Genomic DNA, 12,698 nt, shown 5'->3' with positions numbered 1-12,698 from the left:
ACACTCAGTCTCTTGGACTTTAATTAAAGTATGACATCAGACTTTCTGCTGTACATTGTAATAAATCAATAATCAGCTCATGGAAGACTTTTCTGAAATACGATCCCCAATTCCAATGAAGTTGGAACATTGTGTAAAATGTACATAAAACACTACAATGACTAACACATCCTTCTCAACCTATATTCAATTGTATACACTATAAAAGACGAGAAATGTAATGTTCAAACTGATGAACGTTATTATTTTTGGCATATATTCTTTCATTTTGAATTTAATGCTTGGGACAGGGGCCACACAAGACTGTGGAAGTTAAGGAAATCATAAAATACATCTGTTTGGAACAGTCTATCATGATTGGTTCGAAGGAGGATCCCCGAAAGGCTCAGTTGTTCACAAGAAAGGATGGGGCAAGTTTCACCACTTGATGAACATCAGCATGAGAAATAGTACAACAGTTTAAAGAATAACGTTTGTCACAATTGCAAGGAAGTTAGAGATTTCATCGTCTATGGTCTATAATATCATCAAAAGATTCCGAAAATCAAGAGAATTCCTACACATAAGCGGCAAGGCCGAAAACCAACAGTGAATGCCCATCACCTTCAAATCCGCTGCATTAAAAATCGTTCACACAGTTCTTCGCTACATCTAGAAATGAAAGTTAAAGTTCTACCATGCAAATTGAAAGCGATATATCAACAACACTCAGAAACGCCGAAGGCTTCTCTGGGTCCGAGCGAAAGTTAAAGTTCTACCATGCAAATTGAAAGCGATGATAACAACAACACTCAGAAACGCCGAATGCTTCTCTGGGTCCGAGTTTATCTGAGATGGACTGACACAGAGTGGAACTATTTGCTGTGGTCTGACAAGTCCACGTTTTAAATTGTTTTGGGAAATCACCGTGTCCTTCATGCCAAATAGGAAACGGACCACCCCGATTGTTATCAGCTCAAAGTTCAAAAGCCAGCATCTGTTATGGTATGGGCTTGTGTTAATCCCCGTTGGGCAACTTGCACATCCGTGAAGGCACCATTCACTTTCAGGTTTTGGAGAAACTTATACTGTTATCCAAGCAGGGTATTTTTCTGGAACACCCTTACTTATTTCACCGAGACAAAACCAAGCCATATTCTGCACGTGTTACAACAGTGTGGCTTTGGAGTAAAAGAGTGACAACTAGAATGACCTGCCAGCAGTCCAGATCTGTCTCCCAATGAAACTGTTTGGTGCACAGGACAATACACGACGACACAGACAACAGGCTGTTGCACAACAGAAGGTGATCATCATTCAAGAATGGAAAATTCTACCGTAGAATGGCCTGCCAGCAGTCCAGACCTGTCTCCCAATGAAATTGCTTGGTGCACAGGACAATACACAACGACACAGACAACAGGCTGTTGAGCAACAGAAGGTGATCATCATTCGAGAATTGAAAATTCTACCTACAAAGCTTCATCAAAGTGTCCTCAATTCCCAAACAAATGTTTGTGTTGTTAAAAGGAAAGGTGATGTAACAGAGCGGTAAACATGCATCGACCGCAGTTTTCTTTGGAAAATTTACAATGAGTGAATGTTTGAAAGAAAAAAAAATAGTTCCTAAATCTCAACATTAAATATCTTGTCTTTGTATTCAACCGAATATAGACGGAAAAGGATTTTGAAATAATTTTAAGCTGATCTGCTTTACATTCTCTACAACATCCAAACTTCATTGGAATTGAGATTAGTAGTTTAGACAGTTTTGTGTGAGAGGGAAAACGGCTTATCTTACTGGTAGAGGTCTTTGCGCAGCACAGTGCGAGAGAGCGGGTTATCAGCCTGAGGAGCCATGCTAAGGGAACCCAACTTTAATACCAAGGTGTCTTCTTTATCCGCATGGAGATCTGTTGAAAAAAAAACAAATACCGGTAACCGCTGCATATGTCTTATAAAGTATCCAAACTTAATGTCTTCAAATGACTCTTCCATACCTGGTGTCGTAGTTTTTTCAGGTGATCTAGGACAGAAAACCCTGATTAAATTGGTGTTGATGTAGATGAGAGGTAAACACCGAGAGGTCAATGTGTGGCTCCTCATCGGCTGCCCTGCTGACTTTCCACGGTCTTTGTAGCGTCTTGGTACTGTCGTCTAACAATTGGGACGATTCAAAAGACTTTCAACACAATTTTGAAGAAACAATAGATCCGTTAACATGAACATTGAACTTTTTCCTACCTGAAATATTCCAACTACAGTCGTTAACAAAGGACAGAACAGAACAACATCAAACGGCTGAGCTGTCAGAAGGATTTCTCTCAGGTACTGAGGTGAACCATCTGCCAGTGGATCAGCGGGAATCCGCTGCCCAGCTGTGGAAGCGCTGCGTGCTGGCCTCTCAGGCCGCGTGGTGAGTTTATGACGAACATTTTTGGTGACAGCCTGTGTGTAGGTAATGGATAAGAATCCATGTTGCTGGTGAGAGCCTTCCAAGACCTTGGCTGCCGTCTGGCCAGTGTTGAGGGAGCGGGGGGGGGGGAAAGCATAATTACTGCAACAGGACTGGAATTATGTCCAACTAAATACATTGATTAATGGGCTAAAATAATAATAATAATCCCAGTGTGGGACAAATAAAATATATCTTATCTGATCTTATCTTATAAAATACGTTGGTTTGCAACAGGACTGGAATTATGTCCAACTAAATACATTGATTAATGGGCTAAAATAATAATAATAATCCCAGTGTGGGACAAAAATAAAGGATATCTTATCTTATAAAATACTTTGGTAAGATTCAATTGAAAAAGAATGTGCATTTATAATGAGACGTACAGGACACTGAAAAATGTAAAATGGACATTTCATATTTTAGACGCTAAACGATGATTCAGAAATAAATAATTGCCTATTAGGATAGAAACCTGGGCTATCATGCTCCAGTGCATCCAGCATTCACTTCTTACTTCATAATTATACAGCCAGATCCCAAAATAAAATAAATGTTTTTCCCCCTCAAAATTCAACATGCAGCACCCCAGAATAACAATGGGCATTTATTTTCATTTTTTTTCGTAGTAAATGTATGAAAAATAAAATTGAAGACATCCCATGTGCTTAAGTATTTACAGCCTTTGCTCACGACTTTGTTGATTCATTTATGACAGTAATTACAGCCTCAAGTCTTTGAATATGATGCCACAAGCTTGGGACACCTATCTTTGGGCAGTTTTGCCTATTCTTTGCAGCACCTCTCAAGCTGCACCAGGTTGGATGAGGAGCGTCAGGGCACAGTCAAATTCAGGCTTCACTGTAGGAATGCTGTTGGTCAGGTGATGAGCGGTGCTTCGTTTCCCTCAAACTAGATGGTTGGCATTCGTGCCATAGGGTTCAATCTTTGTCTCATCAAACCGGAGTCTTGCCTCTGTCTTGGACTGAGAGTCCTTCAATTGGCTGGGTTGCCATGTGTCTGTTACTTGGCAGTGGATTTTATCCAGCCACTCTTCCATACAGGCCTGAGTGGTGAAGTGCTGATGAGATGATTGTCTTTCTGGAAAGGTGCCCTCTCTCTCCACAGAGGATGGCTGGTGCTCTGACAGACTGACTATCGGGTTCTTGGTCACATCCCTGACTAAGGCCCTTCTCCCATGATTGCTCAGTTTAGACGGGCGGCCAGATCTAGAAAGAGCCCTGCCGCTTTGGAACTTCTTCCATTTACAGATGATGGAGGCTACTGTGTTCATTGGAACATTCAAAGCAGCATCATTTTTTTTCTGGACACCGATTTGTGCCTTGAGACAATTCTGTTTCAGTCCAGACAATTCCTTTAACTTCTTGCTTGGTTTGTGCTCCAACACGCACACACCTACGGGACCCTGAAAATAGACAGGTGTGTGTGTGCCTTTCCAAATCATGTCCAATCAAGTGATTTTCCCACATTTGGACTCCAATTAAGCTGTAGGAACCTCTCAAGGATAATCAGTGGAAACAGGATACATACCTGAGCACAATTTCGAGCTTCGTGTCAAAGGCTGTTATAATACTTATGCTCATGTGATCCCCCCCCCCGATAAATTAGAAACCCGATTCCCCTCCAAAATTACATTGTCTTAAGGGGTTTTGTGTGTGTGAACTTTGAGGTGGGGAAATAATTTTGAATTTGGATTTGGTTTAAGGCTGTAATCGAACAAGATGTGGAAACAGTGAAGCACCGTGAATACTTTTCAGATGCACTGTGTATGGTCTTGTGGGAAATAGTCTAAAAAACAATTTGAGATAAAAATGTAAAATCAGAAAATGACATTTGGTCTGCAATTACAATGTAAAAATGACTCCTATTCAAGACAATTAACGTTGTTTAAAACCCCAGAAGTGTCCTCAAAAACACACAGTGAAAGGTGACTTACTATGTGTGAACCTAATCTTAAATTACTGTGTAATTATAAAGCTTGTGGGGGGTGGGGGGGGGCAGAGGGGATACAGCATGAAACATAAAATTACGTGCTGCATTCTGCCATCGCTGAGGCAAACAAACTTATATTCCTCAGAGTGTCATATTATAAGAGTCAGAGCCCTTTCGAATCATATGTGACTGATTTGAATTAAGTGCAAGTGCTTGGAATACACTTTATAGCTGGCAAGTTTCAAAGTAAAAATCTCAACACGCGGGTTGCCAAAACATCTCTGAGGAATGCACAGAACCTAAGGCACTACAGATGAAGCATAGCAGAGAAAGCTATAAAGCAGATGAGCCATATTCTTACAGGAGGGAAAAAACCAGAGAATTGGCTGAAAGAATCTTGCTTGCTGACCGGTCGAACCAACACAGTGCGCCTGTTCAGCTTGTCAGTGCAAGAGAGGACCACTCCTCCACAGCTCTGCCGAACACCCTCCTCCGTACTGGAGGTGAAGAGAGACACAGTAGGTGCAAAAGGGGACAGGGGGAGCAAGACAGGGAGGAAATGTAAGTGTGCGTGATTGGAAAGAAACACAGCAAACAATTTTAGAGATGATGACTGAAGTTCATTGAAGTTCATAGGATTGTGTCCTTTGGATAATTGGGGGGAAAATATGGCGAGAGTTAGTAAAACAAAGGGAAACTGTGCCATCTTGAACCAGCAAAGATACTGTGCAATGGTCATATACTGGAAGAAAAAATGAATATGTCATCACGAAACGAATGCGATCTTTAAATCCTGACTTTTGACGTGTAGTAAATTACATGCGATCCATGATGAACACGACTGGCTAATGACTATGATTGTTCATTACAAAATTGCTTCTCGATATACTGCCGCATATGTGAACAGTATAAGACCATCTACAGTATTAGCTTGAATCAACAAGAGCATGGAGGCCCATGTCACCAGATTCCATCCACTTGATTATGAAGACAATCAGAACCACTGGAGAGACAGGCGATGCCAGAGTCTTCAGTTCATGTCTGACTCCTCTTGTATTATTCATTTTTTGTAGGGTGTATCTCAATGCAACATGTCTGGGCACTCTGAGTCACAGCCAGAATCATGATGTCTTTTCCTGTCTGTCCAGCATGAGCAAATAAGAACTCTGATTAAGGGCAACAGAATGGCAGAGACATATTATAAGGAGGCCTAATGCTGGCTGCTCTGGGACAGGCAGAGGCCTCACCACAGCTGTCTCCTTGCACTGCAGGAGGAGTCCTTCATAAAGCCCAGAGTGCCAGCCTTGACCTGGCCTGGAGACACATACACACACACACATTGCCAAGTCTTAAATGGGGCATCTGGAATTAATTAAATGACTGTGACACAGTTTGATAATATCTATTTAATGGGAGAATTTATAAACTACCTTAGGGATAAACAAATTATGGGGTGAGGTGTGCATGTATGTATATATAATTGCAACCGGGATAGCATTTTAACAGCAACAGTCGTCATAGGCATTAATGGAGACAAGATAAATAAATGATATGAAACCCAGATATTCCTTCTGGCATCCAATTATTGTTGTGGCACATAGAAACAGAGAGCACCTGTAAAGGAAAAGAAATGGCATCGTGAAGTCATTAACATGAAGATAAACAATGTTCAACTCATTGGTTTCCATTTTGTATAGCAATTAGGATTGCTCTTTTTAAAACTGGTGGCCCGGTTTTGACTCCCAGGATGTGAACACATTTGCTGAGGGTGGCTAACACGAATGAGTCCCTTCCATGACTGTTTCAAACGTCTGCGCAAGTGACTATGAAGTACACGCATTATTGGCCCCCCCCCCCCCCCCCCCCCCCCCCCACCCCCAGAGGACATGTACGCATGTTTTTCAGTAATCACTAAGTAATTACATACAAAGCGATGAGAGATGCTGTCACTCAAGCAAATATTTTCATGGACAAAAAAAAAAAGGTTGGTATGAATACCTTTTAAACACTGCTTTACCATCTTCCCCCAAAGCCCTTTTCTTACCCTGTAATAGAAGTGTCCCGAAATTCCACGTAAATGTTGCTATTCTTCTGAGACCTCCTTGTTGGTCAGTCTTGTCTGTTCTCACTCACTCCTTCTTCTACTCTTCTCAATCTTTAATTAAAATTAGGCTTCATGGATATATGTACCTCTAACCCTAGACTGACCTTACTATTTTGCTATTTTCCAGCAGTGAGACATCAAGAGCCAGATGAGACATTTTTGGTGTCAGGTTTAATTTAAACCAACCCGCTGCACACAAATAAACTGGGCTGGGTGCAGAAATACCAAACAATTATCTGTTCCGAATGATGAATATGGACTTGTATCCCAGTGGGCTCTCTTGTATATGTGGAGAATAGAGATTACAGTGGGCAAGGAGCCCACACAGCCTCCAATATGTCCTGAACAAGCACTGATGTTACCTGGCTTACATTGTGGAGCGCTGCTTCCTGCCAAAACTCTGGTCAGTTTAAAGGGCGTTTGTTCATGAGCATTAAATGGAAAATGTTAAAATTGAATCATTATCTTCTTGCCAAATTATTGATGTCTCCTAAAAGATTAAGCTTGGACCAATCTTTGGGGCAAATGGGCAAACACCTGGAGAGAGAGGTAAGATTATAGAATCACCCATGACACATTAACGCTGGAAAACGACGACTCACCATTGACAACCTCCTGGCTTGGTGTGGCGGCGCAAACTTAATGGAACACATTTTGCCCGGTGGAATCCAACTCCAAGGACCACAGAAATTAAATAAATAAATAAACAAACACAAATAAAATCGGGGAGGTCTGATGTTTACGTTTCAAGCCAAGTCAGTTGTTTCAATGCGCCTCTGGCCAGTAAGTAACACATAAGACTAGAACAAACCAAATTGGAACCAGCTAAGGTGATTTCAAAATCTGGCAACCCAGGTTCCTTTTCTGTTATCATTTTGGTGGTTCACACACTCATTGCAAATGACAGCCTTCAAGGTGGACTCAAAGCAAGCAGGTTCCATCCCCACTTCACTGTCTGGCTCGTTGAGAGGAGGAGGCACTTAAAGCCAAGAACATATTTATACAGGCATGTAAGCACACTGAACTGGAAACACACACACAAACACATCATGGTCTATGGAATCCAAAGAGCTGCTGGGTTTGTTATCTTCTTAGACTAAGGTAGGGGGAACTGCCTCCTGCCTAAGAGGACCTCAGGCACGTACATAGCGGGCACTCTTGAATTACCGAGTCCAACAACGATCTAAATGTGATCTGGACGAGCAGGAAAAAAGTCAAGCAGCAAGAGACTGGAAACATGCAAATGTGGAAAGAAAAACAGCAATTACAAATTTACTGTAGTCCCAGTTTGAGTTTGTTTGGCTTTGAGTGCTTTGATAATTTCTGTGGAGAAGGTAAATCATAGAATTCCAAATGCAACTTGACTTGGAGAAAGATTACTATATATTAGGATGTCATGGAACAGCGCCAAGCGGTTTTCCTCCAGTGTGTTAATGTTTCTATGAATCAATTCAGACACCACAGGCGCAAATAAAATGACTGATGGCCAAACTGAACTCATCTGCTCTGTGAGTCAGACTTGGGCCAGCCCAAAGCAGAGTCAAATCATCCATCCAATTTTTTGGTCTCAAACTGTCTGGAAAGACGATGACGCTGGGGTGATAATCCCAAAAGTCCCCCTCACGAAGGTGGAACGGGAACAAAAAAGTGTTACTGGCATGAGTGTTCAAGTGTGTGTGCGTGTGTGTGTGTTTTTAATTTTTTTTTACTTGGGCTTTACATGGTGATGGTTACTTCCCTCATGAATATACATGTGCGGTGAGAGATGGCGCGTGTGCATGTTTGTGTCCTAACGATACTCCACCTGCATCTGTAGTGGTCAATGTTGAAGCTGCCAACTTTACATTTGATCTTAGTGTAAACATCCTGGATATCTACTGAGGCACTCAAGTCTTCCAGTTCACTGACCACGCAGACTTCTGTTGGGAAAGCAAAAAAAAAAGAAAAAAAAGTGTTGTTTTTCTTATTTTCAAACAGCATTAGTAAATGCTGACATACATGCATTACAAATGCTTGGCTGCACATGAATCCTTAAGATGGAACACTGCTAATGATGGGAGGGGCTTTCAGTTTTTGTTTCAATGGTCATACTTTTCACGCTGGCAGAAAGAACCACACTGGAAAACGAGAGAATGAGTAAGAGGGCGAAATGAGTTGAGTACACAGTACAACCTCGGCTTGCCAAAATGTGGAATGTGCATGTCACCCAACACTGATTGTTCAGAAAGACCGTGCATTTAAACAGACATACTGTAGATATACCATGTGCATTCCTCGCTGCATCTTGTGTGAAAACTAAACTACCTACCACAGGCAAAATGAGTTTCATGTTCAACAAACTGATTGAGATTGTAGCGAGGCGAGCCTGTGAGCTGAGCAGATTGTTGTCATTGTTTCCACGAAAAAAAGTCCCACAGTCAAAGAGGGGCTTGGGAAAATAGACTTCAAGCACGTTGTTACTGTTGCCTTGTGGTGATTTGGAGAAACACAGAAGTTCCTCGTGGGTTGGTACATTGAAAAACAAGACTTGTCAGCTTCATTGTGGATAGTTTGTGGAAAGAACGCGCCCAAGTTGGTGTCAGCGGTCGTCAGCGACTCATAGACACCAAAGTGATATAGATCAATGTCTTTGCTCTGCACATGCTGCGATCCACTTCTCAAAAGAAGGAAATTGGGTAATTGATTTGGCTTTTAAGTGGAGCTGGTGGATGATCAGATTTTATGGGGAACCTGACCTCTGTCACCCCCCGGAAAAAAAAAAAACTTGCCTATTGACACTAGCTTGACCAGACGGCATCAAAACCAGTAGAATCTGGAACAACAGCTCGGCAGAACATCGCTAAATCTATGTCACTGCTCTTTGGTTTTTTTGTTTGTTTGTTTTTTGATGGGAACAGACAAACAAATGTCCAGATGGCTGAGAGGAGTGTCCAACAAGATGTACTTCCTCTATGTAACTAACACACTAACCCCATGTCATCTGAATTCGGAGGGAGAAGGAGATACTCAGAGAGATCAAGGGCAAAACGCTTCAACTCTTGAAACACAAAAGGCAATTAACCAGCTATTCACTGACCAAGGTATAATTTCTCTGAACCAAGATAGACTGTTGCATGCTACGAGGCTTGGTCACAAGACCAAACCCCGTAAACGGGTGAGTGGGATGTTGGAAGGTAGTTTGACGTCAATTTCAATCGGCAAAAGAATGCTAAAATGTCTGCCCCCTGAGATGAATGAAAACGGATGGCTTCATCTGCTTAATTGCGATTCCATGACCACAATATTAATCAGCATGTGGTGTCTAGCCACATACACCACATTCTTGTCAAGAAGATTTCCGCGCTGAGTTCCCCTTGATGCTCTGTGGCCAACTTCCTCTGATATTGTCCTGCTTGAAGCCTCGCCTCATTTCACCAGCAAGCAGGAGATCCATACCTTTTGGTTGAATCAACTTTTACTGAATCATTTTTTTATTAAGGGGATCTGGCTTGACTTTTTTTTTAACTCAATCAATATTCAAACTCCCTCCAACATGTAATGCTGGCACATAAAGATTGCACATTTTCAAATCTGGAGGGCAGATGCTCAATACTGGAGGCCCCCATTGAAGGAAAATTAAATGGTAAATGGTCTTTCACTTGCATCGTGCTTTTCCACCTATAAGACCCTCAGAGCGGTTCACACTGCTACCTTATTCACCTACTGATGACACAGCATCACGAGCAACTGGGGGCTCAGTATCTTGCTCAAGGACTCTTCAACGTGGCCACAAGGGCCGGGGGGTCGAACCCACAATCTCTGGGTTGGGAGACACCCACTATAACACCGAGACATGCCGCCCCATAAATGCAGCCTTTTGGCACCATAATAAATTGAACAGAGATATGACACAGCTCACTTGGATGTGTTTTCCATAATTGCTTTTCCTCCCCAACAACCCCTCATCCTCTTAACCTTCAAGAGTGATGCGTTAACAAGGCAAAAAGTTTACTTGACTCTATCCTACTATACAAATTACTGGATCTGGAGTAAATTATGCTTTACAGTCCTTCTAAATATAGTTTCAAAGTTTCCAAGATTTAAATAATATAACAATAATAGAGCATATGATTTGGTCAAATACCTGTTTTTATGACTGCTGGGTCAGGAGCAAACAGTTTAACAATAACCTTGGGTAACATCCACTGCATCCAAAGGCTGACTTTTCCACTCGTTCCTCCAATGCTGCTAGTTTTCTGTTCCAGGGTCACTGTGTCAGCAAAAGGACCATCATCACCTCCTGGTACCGAATCACCCTTCGGGAGAGATGAAAGGTCAAGTTAAGAAGGTGCGCTCATGTTTATTTTCAAATGTGCAATTACTGTAAGTAAATAACATGATTTCTATTGCCGGAAGGAAAAAACAACACTTCATTTCGGGGGTATATGTTTTGAAGAACACTTTTCTTTGCTTGTTTTTTTTTTTTTCTGCCATCTCCCAACACAAAGGTGGGTGAGGATCGGAGGCTCATGGCAAGGAGGTTATTTTGTGCACCCTATGTCTTTCTTTTGAGTAAATCTGTTTTCCAAACACATATTTGCATGACTGGAAAGCGAGAGACCTGCAAATAAACAATGTGGTAATTTGAAGCTCGAGAAATGTGGGATTTTCTTTTTTTCCACAGCTTCTTCCATCGCTGCCTTGTAATGACAGATTATGTCATGGTTATTGAGCCTGGCTGTGGCTGGTGGGGGAGGTTATCAACCATCTCAATTAGAAACACCACAGCTGCTGGGATGATTACAGCGTCTTTAAGAGGATCCAGATGAGGAAACTATGTCCCCATTCCAAAGTTTGGGAAGGATAAGAGCAGAACACTAATTTGCAAATTGAATTTAATCGCACAGTTTGGAGTGGCTGACAACAAGGGCTCAGTGACAATCGTATTAAAAATATATATGGATCGCGGTGATTTAAAAACCTATTCAACATTATAGTGTATGGAGACCACAATACACTGATGAGAAACATGTGCCCCATTAAATATATTTGCTTTTTAAGCGAGGGGGGGAAAAAAAAAGTTTGGGCACGCTCTCAGAGTATAACGTTTTCAAACTGATTAAAGACATCGAAGAAGGTTTTAGACAAAAGTATGATCACATGTACCACCACTGAATGACAAAAATTAAACCATGCCAGGAATATTATTATTCTTATGTAAGGCATATCAGAAAACATGACATATAATCCATCAAAACCATTACCACTCAACAGGATGAACTTAAATGTTGCAAACGAATTCCAGTATATAGTACAGAAGAAACACAGATTCCCTTCCATCATCTTATCTTAAAGTGAAATTTGTCCCAATCCACTGCCAAAGCACAATTCTTATATGTTTCCATGGGGAGAAAAATGGTTGTTGTATGTCAGTGTGCCTATGTAACAACGACTGGCGGCGAGTAACATGAGCCCAGCAGTAATGGTGCTCACTCCGTCTCAAAAGATATAATGTCAACTGCCATTTGGGGACTAATTATTGCTGAGCTGGAGTCAAAACATATCCCTCGGTGAGTGTGCGTGTGCGGTTACGACTGTATAGTTTACAGTTCTAGCCAGTCAGTGGGATTACACTGTAATGTCAAGAGCCCAAGCAGAAGCTGGCCGCTGGCACTGTGGGACTGACCACAGTGTAGAGAAGAGTCGTTATGCTGTAACATTGGACACCCAACAAAAGAAAAAAAAAAAAACGAATCCGGCGTTTTTACAAATCATTCTCACGGCTCAAATGCCTTAAAATTAGGGCTGAAAGGGGGAAAAAAATGTTTGTGGTAAAATTTCCCAAAATTTTAAGAGCCCCCTCAGCCCCCCCCCCGAAAAAAAAAACAAATAAAATAATATTGTTGAATAATATAAAACTACTTCAATGTTTTTGTTGACGAGCAACCAAAAAAAGTGTGTGATGCCGTTGAGAATGAGTTAAGAAGTTTTAACAAACAGTGAAGAACATTTTGCTAGCAATGGAGTCCCTGAGCCAAAGGCTGAGCTTTGGTGGATTTGCTTATAGAGCACATCATGTCCCTTACCTAAAATGTTCTGTGTGGAAAATGTGTTTTGGAATACATGTAAACCCCTAACTTAAATGACATTCCAAGTGGACAATACAACAATGTATCCAACATTAATGTTTTAAGTATGGCCCAAAGGATCACCAATAGTGTGATA

At 41.5% G+C, this 12,698-nt stretch overlaps 1 protein-coding gene across 1 annotated transcript in view; it reads right to left on the bottom strand.

Annotated features, from left to right (window-relative positions):
* Nucleotides 1-12,698, bottom strand: part of vps13b (vacuolar protein sorting 13 homolog B) — a 343,085-nt gene that overhangs the window by 161,506 nt on the left and 168,881 nt on the right. The window contains exons 26-31 of the mRNA XM_019856211.1: nt 10,618-10,789; nt 8,299-8,413; nt 4,752-4,887; nt 2,224-2,493; nt 1,980-2,136; nt 1,781-1,892 (exon numbers count right to left, since the gene is read on the bottom strand). Of these exons, the coding sequence (XP_019711770.1) occupies nt 1,781-1,892; nt 1,980-2,136; nt 2,224-2,493; nt 4,752-4,887; nt 8,299-8,413; nt 10,618-10,789 (962 nt within the window). The remainder of the gene's footprint in view (nt 1-1,780; nt 1,893-1,979; nt 2,137-2,223; nt 2,494-4,751; nt 4,888-8,298; nt 8,414-10,617; nt 10,790-12,698) is intronic.

Source organism: Hippocampus comes, unplaced genomic scaffold (genome assembly GCF_001891065.2).
Source record: "Hippocampus comes isolate QL1 unplaced genomic scaffold, H_comes_QL1_v1.1 scaffold327, whole genome shotgun sequence".
Lineage (NCBI taxonomy): Eukaryota > Metazoa > Chordata > Actinopteri > Syngnathiformes > Syngnathidae > Hippocampus > Hippocampus comes.
This window is presented reverse-complemented; position numbering and strand designations above follow the sequence as displayed.